This window comes from Hemicordylus capensis, chromosome 2 (genome assembly GCF_027244095.1).
Source record: "Hemicordylus capensis ecotype Gifberg chromosome 2, rHemCap1.1.pri, whole genome shotgun sequence".
NCBI classification, from domain to species: Eukaryota; Metazoa; Chordata; class Lepidosauria; order Squamata; family Cordylidae; genus Hemicordylus; species Hemicordylus capensis.
The window spans coordinates 96,732,710-96,746,641 of record NC_069658.1 but is presented as its reverse complement, the minus strand read 5'-3'; the positions used below and the strand labels follow the sequence as shown (position 1 = coordinate 96,746,641).

The 13,932-nt window shown below is 40.0% G+C and overlaps 2 protein-coding genes across 4 annotated transcripts in view; both read left to right on the top strand.

Moving 5' to 3' along the window:
- The window catches only part of TUT7 (terminal uridylyl transferase 7), a 46,029-nt gene extending 44,436 nt beyond the window's left edge, over positions 1-1,593 (top strand). For all 3 annotated transcript variants that reach the window (XM_053296212.1, XM_053296213.1, XM_053296214.1), the window contains one exon: positions 614-1,593. In XM_053296212.1, coding sequence (XP_053152187.1) covers positions 614-681 — 68 coding nt within the window. In that variant the 3' untranslated portion in view covers positions 682-1,593. The remainder of the gene's footprint in view (positions 1-613) is intronic.
- A 3,028-nt stretch (positions 1,594-4,621) lies between these two features.
- ISCA1 (iron-sulfur cluster assembly 1) lies at positions 4,622-13,124 on the top strand. The gene is made up of 4 exons (XM_053300234.1): positions 4,622-4,792; positions 8,681-8,734; positions 9,729-9,834; positions 10,948-13,124. The coding sequence occupies exons 1-4, from the start codon at positions 4,712-4,714 to the stop codon at positions 11,094-11,096; spliced, it is 390 nt and encodes a 129-aa protein (XP_053156209.1). The 5' UTR covers positions 4,622-4,711; the 3' UTR covers positions 11,097-13,124.
- Positions 13,125-13,932: the final 808 nt, after the last annotated feature.

Genomic DNA, 13,932 nt, shown 5'->3' with positions numbered 1-13,932 from the left:
TAAAATAGTTTTAAAAAGTGGTATCAATTTGGTGGGGTGTGGGGGACTAAGTGGTGGTGGACTAATTTTACAGAAGATGGTCCAGTCTGTAAAAGGATAACATGAGTGTCACATGTCTGCCTGCCTGCCGGCAGATGATGTGGACATGTGCTCAGTACAATAACATCCCTGCTTTTGGAACAAATTCATTTGAAAGCCCCATGTCACGTACGTTGGCTGATAAAGAGAAGCTTGTAGATGAGACCTTCAGGTATATGGTAGAGAGATCCTGTTCCTATAATTACAGCTTATCAGCGGTTGCAGTACTAGAGATCTTGCTTACCTGCTTTTTAAATGAACCAATCCCCACCCCGCCGAACTGGTTCGAATGCAGGCGCCCAAGCCAGTTTGGCAGTTCCCTAAGGAGGCGCCGAACCTGTTTGGGCACATTCCTAGTGCTAATGGAATGCTTGTAGTAGTAGAATGCTTTGCAGAATGGAATGCTTGTAGTAGTAGAATGCTTTGCAGAATGGCTCTGATCATTCTAAACTAAAAATGCTTATTAATGAAAAGTTATGCATGTTGCTTGCTTTATGACTTCACCTTCAATTATGCCTTTTCTCCCCATACACAGGCAGCCTTTCCAGTAAATATATGACTCAGGGAAAAGCTTCACAGAAGAGGCCCCATCAAGATTCATGAGACTGAAACAGTCTTCTAAGTTGCAATACAAGGCCGTCCATTTCCTTAAGAATTGTTTATTTTCTCTATAGCCTTTGGGTTCACAAAACAGCAGCACAGTCTTCAATTTATGTTTAAAAAAACCATTTATTTTAATTGAATTGCTAAAGATGAAAAAGCAATTAATTTTAATGTTAATACCGCAAATTCCTGCTCGTAATAGATATGAGCATTTTAATAGAAAACCATGATGTTTGTATTTACTAGGTAAAACATGTAGATCAGGGAAGTCCCCAGCGCAAATCCACTTCTAAGTTTCTACATTCAGCCTGAGTGTTTGAGTGCACTTAAGTGGTGCGCAAGCCAAATAGAGTGTCTCCTTCAAAATATTATTTTTGAAGGATAAAAAGGATATTTATTAATGATGAACACTTAACTGATTTCTTGTGTAAAAGTGTTTGAAATGTTTTGGGACTGCTACTGCCGTATTTACAAATATTTTAATCTGTGGAGGTTAAAACATGGACATTAAGTAAACTTTTATGTAAAATCTCTGTGAAAAAGCAGTGCCATTGAGTGAGTTCTTCCCTCTGTTGTTTTAAGATAATTGATATGCTGCTGTGCTTGTGTATGGAGAGACTGAGAAGCCAGCTAGTTGTTTGCTGCTGCTATATTTCCCCATTGTATACAGCACAAAAAAAATCAAAATTCTTCTGTGGACACAAATATGTTCTGGCAGTTAAAAGAAAATGTCTGTGTGCTTTATTGAGAAGAAGATCCAAGTGCTGGTCAAGGATTACTATTGTCACTGAGGCTTAATGTCAACATTTTCAAGACATGGTACAATATACTCTTGCCAAGAAGAGTACCCAGGAAAAAATTAAGCCACTGTTATTTATGACCTTGAAATAAAATAGCCATGTGAAAACTTAATTTTTGCTTTCCTCTTGTATTGCATGACTAGCTAACAGAGTTCTTTCCTTTTTTAAAAGATGGTACAGAGATTTGCTGCAGTTTTATGCTATAAGGTTAATATTCCAGCCAGTTATTAACCTAACATTTTAAGAGTTAGTAAATAGAAAGGCTTGGATTTTCAAATAGTGGATAGTTGACCAGTAGGGGTGTGCATGGAACCACCAAACTGCGGTCCAGCACTGGGGTGGGGGGTTGCTTTAAGAGCGGGGGAAGGGGTTGCTTTAAGAGCGGGGGAAGGGTTTACTTACCCTCCTGCTGCTTTCCCCCTCCGTCGTCTGTAGTTTTTCTAGTAATTGGGGCGGCAGGATACCTCCCTGCCTCCCCTTCCCCCATTTCACTTGAAAAGGCTCAGACTCAGAAGTCTTCTGCGTGTGCGCACGTTGCCCCTAGTTTTTCTAGTAATTGGGGCGGCAGGATACCTCCCTGCTGTCCCTTCCCCCATTTCACCTGAAAAGGCTCACAGACTCAGAAGTCTTCTGCACGCACACACATTGCCCGTAGTTTTTCTAGTAATTGAGGCGTCAGGATACCTCCCTGCCTCCCCTTCCCCCGTTTCACTTGAAAAGGCAACCAGAAGTCTTCTGTGCACGTGCACATCGTGAGCGCGCTTCACGTCTCCGGGACATGCATGCGTGCAGAAGACTTCTGGGAGCCTTTTCAAGTGAAACGGGGGAAGGGGCGGCAGGGAGGTATCCTGACACCCCAATTACTAGAAAAACTACGGGCGATGGAGGGGGAAAGCAGCGGGAGGGGGTAAGTAAACCCTCCCCCCGCTCTTAAAGCAACCCCTCCCCCCGCTCTTAAAGCAACCCCCCACCCGAATCTTCTGAACCCCATACCGCCCAGGTCCGCACCGTTCCGGAGGCCTTTAGAATGGCCTCCGGACCGGTCCGAGCACATCACTATTGACCAGTTTCCCTGGAAAACTTTCACTGCAGTCCACAGATCTGCAAATGTAAATCTACCCGTATGGCATTCTTTTCAGTGAGATGTAATTTGGGGGTACATTCATTTAAAGTAGTGCAGTGGAGGTAGCATGCTGCTGAATTTGGCTCCACATCAGACTTTTCTTTCTGTCCCTGATACATGCCCAGAGGCCCACTTCAATATGCTAATCTTATCTGGAGCACAGTGCTTGCATATATTTTCAATATATATTTGGTCACTTTGCCATGTGTAAAATAATTCAAAATACAAAATATTCCTCCTGGATTGTTCGGTAATTGCATATATTCCCAAATAATATGTCATCATTCTTATCAAATTTTAGTTTTGCTCAAATTTTCTGCCACAGAAGTGTAAATGAGAAATTTCTATAAATTTGCCTGTGGAGGCACAGCAGAAGTAGATGCAAATGATATGTTTGCATAACTTTTCAGTGGTACTCTTAAATGATGATCTCAAACAGGCAGTCTTCTATAAGCTTGGCTTTCTTCTAGAGAAAGTACCCCACCAGGATAGCTGAAGGAAAATATAAGCAAACATGTTAACATAAAGAAATCGGCCATCTGCGATGGGGTGGACAGACTTCAGGCTTGTGGGATCCAGTTTTCTATTTGAAGTCAACCAACCAGTGCCAGACATACAGTGGGGCTCAAGGACAGATGTACACTAAAAAGTAAGGAACAGAGTGTCTCTGAACCAAATGCTCAGCCCAGGAATTTGAGGCTGTATCAGTATCGGAACTAGGTGCTCTTTCCTCCTACATACAAACCCACTACTGGTTTCATCTCAAGCATTTCAGAAACCTAACTTAGTTTGGGTGTGGGGAGCCATTTTGTTGGCTAGTTATTAAAAACGGAAAGTCAAAAATGCTTGCCAGTTTACTAGAAATCACCTACTAGATAGTAGATCCTATCTAGCTTTTAACTGCCCTGATCTATGCTATCCTCTCAGCCTCATCAGGATGCTATAGAATTTAGACTGAGTGGTGATTTGTTGGTGTAGAAAGACTGAGGGCATCTTTCATGTAGCAACTGGGAATGGAAAGGAAATCTAGTAAAATCTACAGTGCTAGAGAGTGAACATAAAAAAGAAATTGTAGTGTCACAAAAATTCTGGTTAGGATAATTTCTGATTTGACAGGAATGTGAATGCAGGCATAGGAATGGCTTGGAAAAGTACAGTACTAGAAGCAAAGTTCAAATGGGTTAGCATTAGCAAGCACTGCATCACACAAGAAGTTTAAACATGCCTTGATAGTTTCACACTCTGGTTTGCAGTATGCCTACCTATTGGAGACTGTTTGCATATTGCTGAGTCACTGGAGAAGTTGGTGCTTTGCTCCAATCAACTAGGAGAAAACAGCCAAATTGATGGAAGGCTGTCATTCTAATTGTATTTGTGGGCCAGGAAAAGATTGAGCCATGTGTTAATGTGCAGCAATTTCAGACCACAAGAGAGAATGTCTTGTGCCATAATGTTGGGCATTGGAATTCTAAGTTCTTTCGTAGAATACAGGAGGGGTTTACCATTGTCATCTCCCACGCAGTGTGAGATGATGCCTTTCAGCACCTTCCTATATCGCTGCTGCCCGACATAGGCGTTTCCCATAGTCTGGGAAACATATTCAGCAACCTCTTGCTATACAAGTCATTTCCTCGCTGCACCATTCGGTGACTTATTTTTTAATTAGACCCTTCGAACTCGCATAAAGCCTGCTGTGTGAAAAACGAGCACTGGAGGGTGCAAGGTTTAATAAGGGACTGTGGTCACTAAGAGTTTTGGTATAATTTACTTTACGGAATAATAATTAGAAGGAAATGACTAGAACACAAAAAAGGCAGCAGCCTGGGCCATCTCCGCTGAGAGCCAGAATCTCATTCTTCCCGCCCTACTGAGTGCATTGCTTTCTGCTGATTGGTTGGCTATTCTCGAACGGGCCTAGGACGCCGAACGGCAAACAATACGCTACTATCCAATAGCAATGAAGGATGCTCGAGAACCCGCCCTTCGTGCGTGACGCTAGCACTGCGCCGCGACGTTGCGCTCTGCGTCATTCTGTCCGCTGCTGTGTCCATGGACAACATCAGAGGACAGGGCTGAAGGCGGGGAGGGGGACGGGAGAGGAGAAGAGATGGCCTCTTCCATGGTCAGAGCCACAGTCCGGGCCGTGAGCAAGAGGAAGATTCAGGCCACCAGAGCGGCTCTTACTCTGGTCAGTATTTAAGGAGGTACAGTGGGGCACGCGCCCTTCTTAGCCCCTCTCTATCGCACAGTGAGGATGGGTCTTCATGGTTCGCTAGTAGTTGGTAAACAAGCGTGTTGCGCAGTCGCAGATGAGGCTGACGTCTCTTTCCTAGTGGGGGTCGGAGGAGCTGCTGGTGTTGTCTCCTTTAGGGCGAGTGCAAAGTTCTTCTGAGGCTACTGCCGAGGATGCCTTAGCTTCGCTTTTGAATTTGTTGTTGTTGTTATTGCTTCTTTTAGTGGCCCTGTGTATTTAACAAATATGTAATCAGATGAAATTAACCAAGTTAAATAAAAGCTTCCATGCGGTAGCATGTTAGACTTGCAGCAAAACCCACAAAGGGACTTGAAGACGCTACAGCAGTCTTGCAGGTCGTGTTTTCTGCGGCTGCATGCCTATCAATCTCCTATTGTAGCTCTTAAAGGTACAGGAGCTCCACCAGAATATATATTAAACATCAAGCAGACCCTGTTGCCCTGAAATCTTCCAAATCTTTGTTTATTGTACCTATCGAATACACAAGTTTTTAAGCATACTCCTGGTCATTGCTTGGTTTGATGTGTATATTGCCTATAAAAAAAATTACTATTGTAATTAACTAGATGCTATATAATAGCCATAGACTTGTTTAGATCTCCTAAATGTAAATGTTTGCAGAGCGGGTGGACAGCAACGTAGGAAAATTATTGGGTGTTGATTTTTAAAGAAAATGCACTTATGCTCTGTGTATTATATATCTTGCCTGTATAGGACTGTCTTTTCAGTGCATAGGATAGGATAAAACTATGTTCTGGGGCCCCAGATGTTCCTCATGAGAGAATCAATAACTGGAGGAAACAAGATGGGAGGCCGTTGTTCACCACTGTTGATCTTTCCATTGCTGCAGTAGAGAGTATGGGTGTGTTCTAGAACAGGGCTTCTCAACCAGTGGTACTCCCAGTGTTGCTCCCATTATCTGCAGCGGCTGGGCATTATGGTAGTTGTAGATCATCAACATCTAGAGTACCACCAGTTGAGAAACTCTGTTTTAGGGTGTACACTTAATTCACAGGCAAAGGGGAAGTTCAACAGGCTTGCCAAATATTCCATATAAATTGAATGTACACCCTAGAATGCAGAGTCCTTTACTGGTATTCTGTGGCAAACGTGCAGATGTTATAACAAATTCATGAGGAAGAGGTTCACTGTAGGTAGAAAGTCTATAAACAGCTAGTATAGAGAAGTTAGCTGCTGTTCAAATATCACAGACATAAACTTTGGTCTGGAAAGCAGCCTGGCATGGGGCTAATTTGATGTCATGTGAATTCAGTAAACACAAAATGTCTGGTGCTTCATAGTATATTGCATACACACATAACACACACACACTGATTGCTCTCTTGCCCGTGTTTTTTAAAATTTTTATTTATTCGATTTCTATACCACTCTTCCAAAAATGGCTCGGGGTGGTTTAACACAGAGAAATAATAGATAGATAGATAGGATGGATCCCTGTCCCTAAAGGGCTCACAATCTAAAAGAAACATGATAGACACCAGCAACAGTCACTGGAGGTACTATGCTGGGGGTGAATAGGGTCAGTTACTCTCCCCCTGCTAAATAAAGAGAATCACCACCTTAAAAGGTGCCTCTTTGCCAAGTTAGCAGGGGTTACTGCTAACTTGGCAAAGTTAGCAGTAACTTTGCCAAGTTACATAAACTCAGGGTTTATGGAATTTACTTGGACAAGTCATTCAATCTCAGTTAAGATTACCAGATGCAATGGAACAGAGGGCTTTTGAGGAAAACTGCACCTGCTGAAAATCTCTTGCACAACTCCAGAATGTTACTTTCGTCCTCATTTGCTTGCCCTAACTCCTTCTCTGTGGAAAATTATTTGAACATAGTTTTGTGGTTCCATATAAACTGTATTTCAGACATCATTTTGTGTCTGTACAGGTGTCTATACAGACACCTGTACATTTTGGTAAATGACTGTATATGCATTCATTTTAAAGGTAAACCCAGATAGAGGCCCCCTAAAAGCAGCATATAGATAAATATACTGCTGAACATGGATTGAACAAAATGTCTAATAATCTTATGTTTGTACAGAGTTGTACATATGGTACACTGTACACAAATTGTGCCTGCATGGAACGTAACATATGAATAGGGATGCAGTTGCATCACCCTCTTCTCTGTTGTGAGCATCTTTGGGACATTTTCTAATTCTTTTTGCTATGTAAACTGCATTGAAACTTCTTTTGTTGAAAAGCATTATACATATTTCTACAAATAATAACTGATTAGAGTAGCATACATCCATGTGCGGTAAAGCTTTTGAAATGGTGTAGTGGTGGCTCTTGATACAGATCAAGGCTGAGTTGCAATGTGAAATGAGTTTGGGGTTCTGTAGCACAAAAAGTGGCTATCCATGACATGTAACAGAAACCATAAAAAGAAACGGTTGCTTCTATTCTTTGAACTGCCTGATTTTACTACAAATTGAACAATAAAATTAGAATATTTTATGGGCTGTTTAAAAGAAGTGTTTGAAAACTAAATGGAAATTGCTCATAGTAAATACTATTTAGTATGAAGATGTTAATATTCATGTTAATAGTGTGAAGATGTAATAGTCTTCAGCATGATCCCCACTTCACTTTAAGGTCATCAAGAAAGGTCCGACTCTGGCTTCTGCCAGCTCGACTCTGGCTTCTGCCAGCTTGCCTGCTGCCGACGGGATCAAACCTTCTCTGTAGCTGCTTCTGGGCTGTGCAATACACTCCCTGTAGATATTTGAGGCTTAGAATCTTTACCAGCCTTTAAAAACCCTAAAATTGCACTTTTCAAGGCCTAGCCTTCAGTGGTTTTTAAATGGTCCTAGTTTTTAATTCTTTTAATGGGTTATTTATCTTGTGTTTATATGAACCGTCGACAGCCACCTTGGTTTGGGCAGTATAAAAACACAATAAATAAATATTTGCTCCCAAAGTTGTTGTTTGGCACAGATTATAATCAAGCTGATGTGTACCTCACTCCCTAGTACCTTGAACACTGCAGTGGCAGTAGCCTCTAGGCAAGGAGCCCTGAAACATGTAGTTTTCAGAGCTCCTGATATTCATACCAAGGCCTTGAGTGCTTCGGGGGTGGAAACTGCATTTCCAAAGATGCTTGGGTCACTGCCTTGCTGCATGCAGGGTGCCAGGGAGAAAATGTACCGCTTTCTTGAAAGGCGGTAGAGGAGGAGGAATGGAGAACTCTCATAGAAGTCTCTAGTAAGGCCACCCTGCTGCTACGTCTATTGCTACGTCTGCCATCACCAGGTTGGATCAGTTGGAAGGGGACAGGTTTAATACATTGGTTTGCGATCCCTAATTCCATACTGAGTCAAGGAGAGTTTACCTATCACTACCTAATTGCATAGTGGGGAAATGACTTGATTAGCAAGCTAGATGTTGCCGGTTTAAATCCCCACCAGTATGCTTCCCAAACTATGGGAAACACCTATATTGGGCAGCAGCAATATAGGAAGATGCTGAAAGGCATCATCTTATACTGTGTGGGAGATGGCAATGGTAAACCCCTCCTGTATTCTACCAAAGACAACCATAGGGTTCTGTGGTTGCCAGGAGTTGACACTGACTTGATGGCACACTTTACCTTTTAATAAGAAACTAATTTTTTTTAAATTGAAAAAATTAGTTTGCTCTTGCTATTCATTTCTGCATTGACACTGTAAGTCATTGATTGTGGTATATGAAAGTTTGCATCGAAACTACTGTGAAAGCAGTGAAGGTGAAATAACATGATTTGGTGTAACTGATTACACGAGCGTTCATCTACTACAGAACTTTTAATGAAAATCTCTTTCAGACCCCATCTGCTGTAAATAAGATAAAACAGCTGCTTAAAGACAAACCTGACCATGTAAGTACTGGTGAAATCTATTTTTGACATTATTTATCACTTAATAGTAGCTAGCAACATGCTACTTATTAGCATAATGCTGATAGTTACTATTATGAAATATATAACTTAATTCAGTGCATCTTAAAGTAGAGTAAATATCATGTTGATACAAACAAGTGTATATTTGCAAGTTGCTTTATAAAATTAGTACAATTGATTGAGCCTCATAAATACCACACAATGACTTTTGGAGTAGTGACTATTACTAATTTCCAGCTTGTTCTTGGGAATGAACAGCTTGGTCATTTGGGATGATTTTCATTTATTCTTAGCAAGCTTAGCATTAAAAGTTTAATTTTGCATACTTGATTATTGGAAGAGCCAAACTAAATAGAATGGGTCTTTCGTTGGAGAGTTTTCTGGATCTTATGCCCTTCTTAGTTGCTCTGTGCCTTCTGTTTACATAGTTTTAAGTCAGTGCAAATCCAGCAAAAGTTAGTCATCCTTAAATCCCATTGAAATGAATTGGAGTTGAAGTCTAACTTGTGCCTTTGATTTCAAGAAGATTTGAGCAGAGTTAACTTGCTTTAGATTGGGGAGATCAGAGAATATCTGAAGTATATCTTTCCTTGGAGTTATGACATTTTAAAAAATTGAATTGACCTTTGCTCTTTGGAGTGAGGCAATGGTAAACCCCTCCTGTATTCTACCAAAGAAAACCACAGGGCTCTGTGGGCACCAGGAGTCGAAATTGATTGACAGCACACTTTCCCTAACCTTTGGAGTTGCATTCTTCCTGAGTTAACGTTAATTATGCCTTTTTAAAAGGAAAAGATGGATGTAAACACCTAAATAGCAATGCAGCAGTCATAATTACTGATTTGTACTAAGAAGAACTTTATACTAAGTTTAGTGAGTTTAAGAATATTGGAAATTGTTTACATTCCTGCTGGCAGGAACTTCTGAATCTTCATGCAAAAATGTTTCCTAAATGTTAAAATTTATGTTTCAGGTCGGGGTTAAAGTTGGTGTCCGAACAAGAGGTTGTAATGGACTTTCTTACACACTAGAATATACAAAATCAAAAGGAGACTCTGATGAAGAAGTAGTACAGGATGGTAAATATGCTTTATAGGTTCTTTTGTACTTATTCTTTAATCTATGTCTAATATGAATTCACCACAGCCTTGTTGCTTTGCAAGTCACTAATGAAATGAGTGGGAGCCTGTAAAGTAGAATGTAATCCTAACCTACTTCCTTGAGAAGTCTTTCCTTCAAGCAGATATGATATGCCAACCCTGTAAATTGAACTACTTCCACAATAACTGAATTTTCTGACTTATGAAGAAGTCCCACATACTTGAGCAGCACACCTGAGTGTGTGCATTTAGTCTCATTATTTATATACTGCCGTTTTGTTGAAAAGTGGTATATAAATAATAGTAATCATGGTTGTAGATACTGACTGACATCTAGACTAAATTATTGATGAGTAGTTCTGTTGAAATAAATAGTCATGACTAAGTTGTCTCATTAATTTTAGTGTAATTGCTCCTGAGTAACTTAGTCTGGATGTTAGCTACTGGCTACATCCAGACTGACGATGCACATACTGAATAATGTTTCACATGCACAGCAGTGGTTTTTCCTCTGCAGCCCTCTCTGCCTCCCTAAAATATGTTCTTGTGGTCTGCGAGATCCTTAGAGACATATTTTGGGGAGGCACCGAGGGCCACAAAAGGAATGTAGGATCAGTAAAAATTACCCCTTCCCTCTTACATGCACAAAATGTTAATCTGAATGTCAACCATTGGGTGGGGGGGAAGCCCCATCAGAATATATATTTTTGAGACTTTTTAAGGAGTTAAAAAAGCACATCACAAATAGAATATAACAGATGGTGACTAATGTTCCCTGCTGAGTTATAAGTGAAGAAAGCATCTTGTTTCTTGTCTGCAGTGGATCGGGCATCCACACATGGCTCTACAAAGCAAAGTAATATAGAGCCTGAGAACTTCCCCTCAAGTTCTGTGGAGGGGAATTCCCTTAAACTGTAGTGCAGTCAGGCTTGCTGCTTGCCCCTGGGTGAAATATTCAATCTCTGGTGTTACATCAAGCTTGCTAGTACAAGGCTTAGCTATTAAAGTCATTTGGCCGTTTTGTATAAAGCAAATAAATGCAGAATATACAAAGTCTTTTCCATCTCATTGTATTTTTTCTCTCTCTTTAAGGTGTTAGAGTGTTTATTGAAAAGAAAGCACAGCTCACGCTACTAGGAACTGAAATGGACTATATAGAAGACAAACTGTCCAGCGAATTTGTCTTTAATAACCCAAACATCAAAGGAACGTGTGGTTGTGGAGAAAGCTTTAACATTTGAAATCGAAGGACTGTTTCCATGACTTAGCATCACAAAACTCTGCTCTCAAGTAATCACTTTGTGTGTCGTCTTCAGGTCCTTTGGCTTTGTAAAATATGGTTGCCTTTCCAGGAAAATAAAGTTCCTGCATTTAAAAAATGAGATCTGTGTGTTAAATTCCAGCCCTTGCATATTTTCAAAGTTTGAAAGAGTGGAGGGAATTTGTCTGCAAAACCTAAGAACACTGAGAGGTACAGTAACAAGATCCTAATTGCACCTGTGGGAAATCTTCCTTTTAGTAATCTCTCTTCTGCAGCATCCCACAGTTCTTCACATGGCACACCCCAAAAAACACAGTAATGTTTCATTGTTTCATTTTGGACTATAAAGAATTCAGAGTTCTTCATATATTATAAATTCTAAAGATTGCCAATTATACTCTAAAACAACAAAAATGATTATGTATGAGAAATTCCTCTGAATAATTATTATGTATGAGAAATTCCTCTGGTTACTCTGAACATAATTCTGGGGGGGATGGGGGGGGGAAGCTCACAGGCTGATGATGCATCTTGAGATGAGTTAACCTACAGTTCAAATTGCATATATTTGAGATATCCTGCCCTCCCCCGCCCCCAATCTTCAGTGTTCTTGTAAGAAGGGATAAATCCTTTGTTGTCACTAGGGAAATTTCCAGTATTTTAAAGGACAATTTAGCATTCCTGACCACTATTACTTTCGAATGTAGGGTCCTTGTTTTGTTTTTTCCTTCACATCCTTTGTTTCGATCAGTCAATAAACATTTTGTGAAGCTGTTTCTGAATGCAAATTCTCTCAACAGTTAATAAAACTAGATCTTTTTAGAATGTTTGGTTATGTAGCAAAAGAATCTGATTTCCTGGGCAACATAATCTTGTTACCTGTGGTCTGAATAATATTTTTTCTTCAAGCTTGAACTGAATAAGAAAAGGATAACTTGCTTGCAGAGCAACTTGAATTTTGGTAATAGCTGTTCCAGGCAGGCAGGAGTCATAAAAATAAATAAATCTTTACTGTTGTATTTTTAACAATACTGTGGTTAATATCATATATGAAAGAGTTTTTACAGGCTTGTTTGCATGAACTTACAACTAAGTTGTACATTGCACATTTAAAGGCTATAGTTGCTCTTCTCGTCTAGTTAAGATAAAACAGCACCATTTTCTCACTTGAAATGTTTTTCTCAAAGTAGCATATACTGATGTTCTTTACTGGTACTGTTATCTTATCTAGGCAGACATGCATACTAGCCTTAGTATGAGAGGAAAATGTATGACTACAGGGATATCATGTGTTGCAGTACAACTGGTAATACTAATCAGTTGCCACAATTCTGCTCAGTCCAGCCCTTGCATTTAAGTTAAAACACTGGAAAAATCACCTGAGAGAACACTCCAGCAGTAGAGCAAACTGCCTAGTTGAGCTACGAAATCACCTATTTTGCAGTTCTGTAAGATGACTTGGGCAGGTGATAGGCTCAAGTACAAGTAGAAAACATCCTCCTGGAGAAGAAAAAGTTAAGAGATGATTTTGTACAATTTTACCATGTTGAGTTTCCAGCTATCAGAAAAGATCTGTTGTTTTATAGTTACGGAGAGTATGTACAAGACCGTTGTAACAATTACTAATTATGAAAGCGTAATATAACTGTGCTTTCATCCTGCTAAATGTTGGGCTAATACAGTCTAAAACTCCATATTGAGAACAGCTCTGGTGTTCACTGCTTCTTGGTGGATGTGAAGAGAACTATGAATGTAATATACAAGAATGATATTGATGTACTCAATCTTTATTATTTTCAGAGATGTACTTGTGTTTTGGCATACAGGCCTTGTGAATGCACTTCGATACTATGAAAAAATTCTTATTTAAATGACTAACGCACAATCTGAAGTACATTTTTGTTATGTAGGAGTGTAACTACTATTAATCATTTATATTGTGTGCAATACTATAATGTAGATTTAAATTACAATAAATAAGATTGCCTTTTGGTAAACTTAAAATACAGACATTTGTATTGGTGTTTTGCTTTGTGTGGAAACCAGTCCTAAATTAGAATTCTGTTTTGCTCTCATAATTGTCATAAAGATTATTACCCCAGAAATTAGGAATGTTCTGGTAGTTAAAGAGGCTATCCTGTTATCAAGAGAACCCCTTTTCTTACCTGACTGTAATTAAAATATAGACAGCTTCCGTGGCTTTTATGAATGAAAAAGGCCCAAATGACTGCAGCAAATGATTCCCTCTGTGACATGCATGAATGGGGGAAGCAGTACAATATCACTGAGGAATAGTTCCTTTCAAGTTGCTCATAAGAGTGGACTATGACACAATTTTTCATCAACTAATATAGTACAATAATAAAAATAGTTGCTTCAAAAATACTCATTTATATCTGCTGCAATATTTTCCTTCATCACACACCCTGTTGTGTAAAAGTTATGATTTCTAATATATTTTTTAAAAATATCCTTATTCTGAAAGCTTCTGGTGCTCTGCACATGACTGTGCAGGGGGAGAGAAGGGAGGGTTCAACCACTTGCAGTCCCAGAAGCATGCAAGCCATGCACCCACACGACAAGCGCTGCTGGGAGCAACACAGATGAATTTCCACACTGCTCCCAGCATCACAGGTAAACAGAAAGCAGGACTTGTCCCAGCCTCTGGGAATCCCACAATGCACCAAAGACACACATAATGGATTGGGGGATTGCCCCAAGCGTTGAGTGCCCATCTCTGTGCTGCCAGGCCGAAAGCAAGTTAGCCACAGATTTTAAAGGGAGAAATTTAAGCATGTGCTTAAATGTGGCATCTC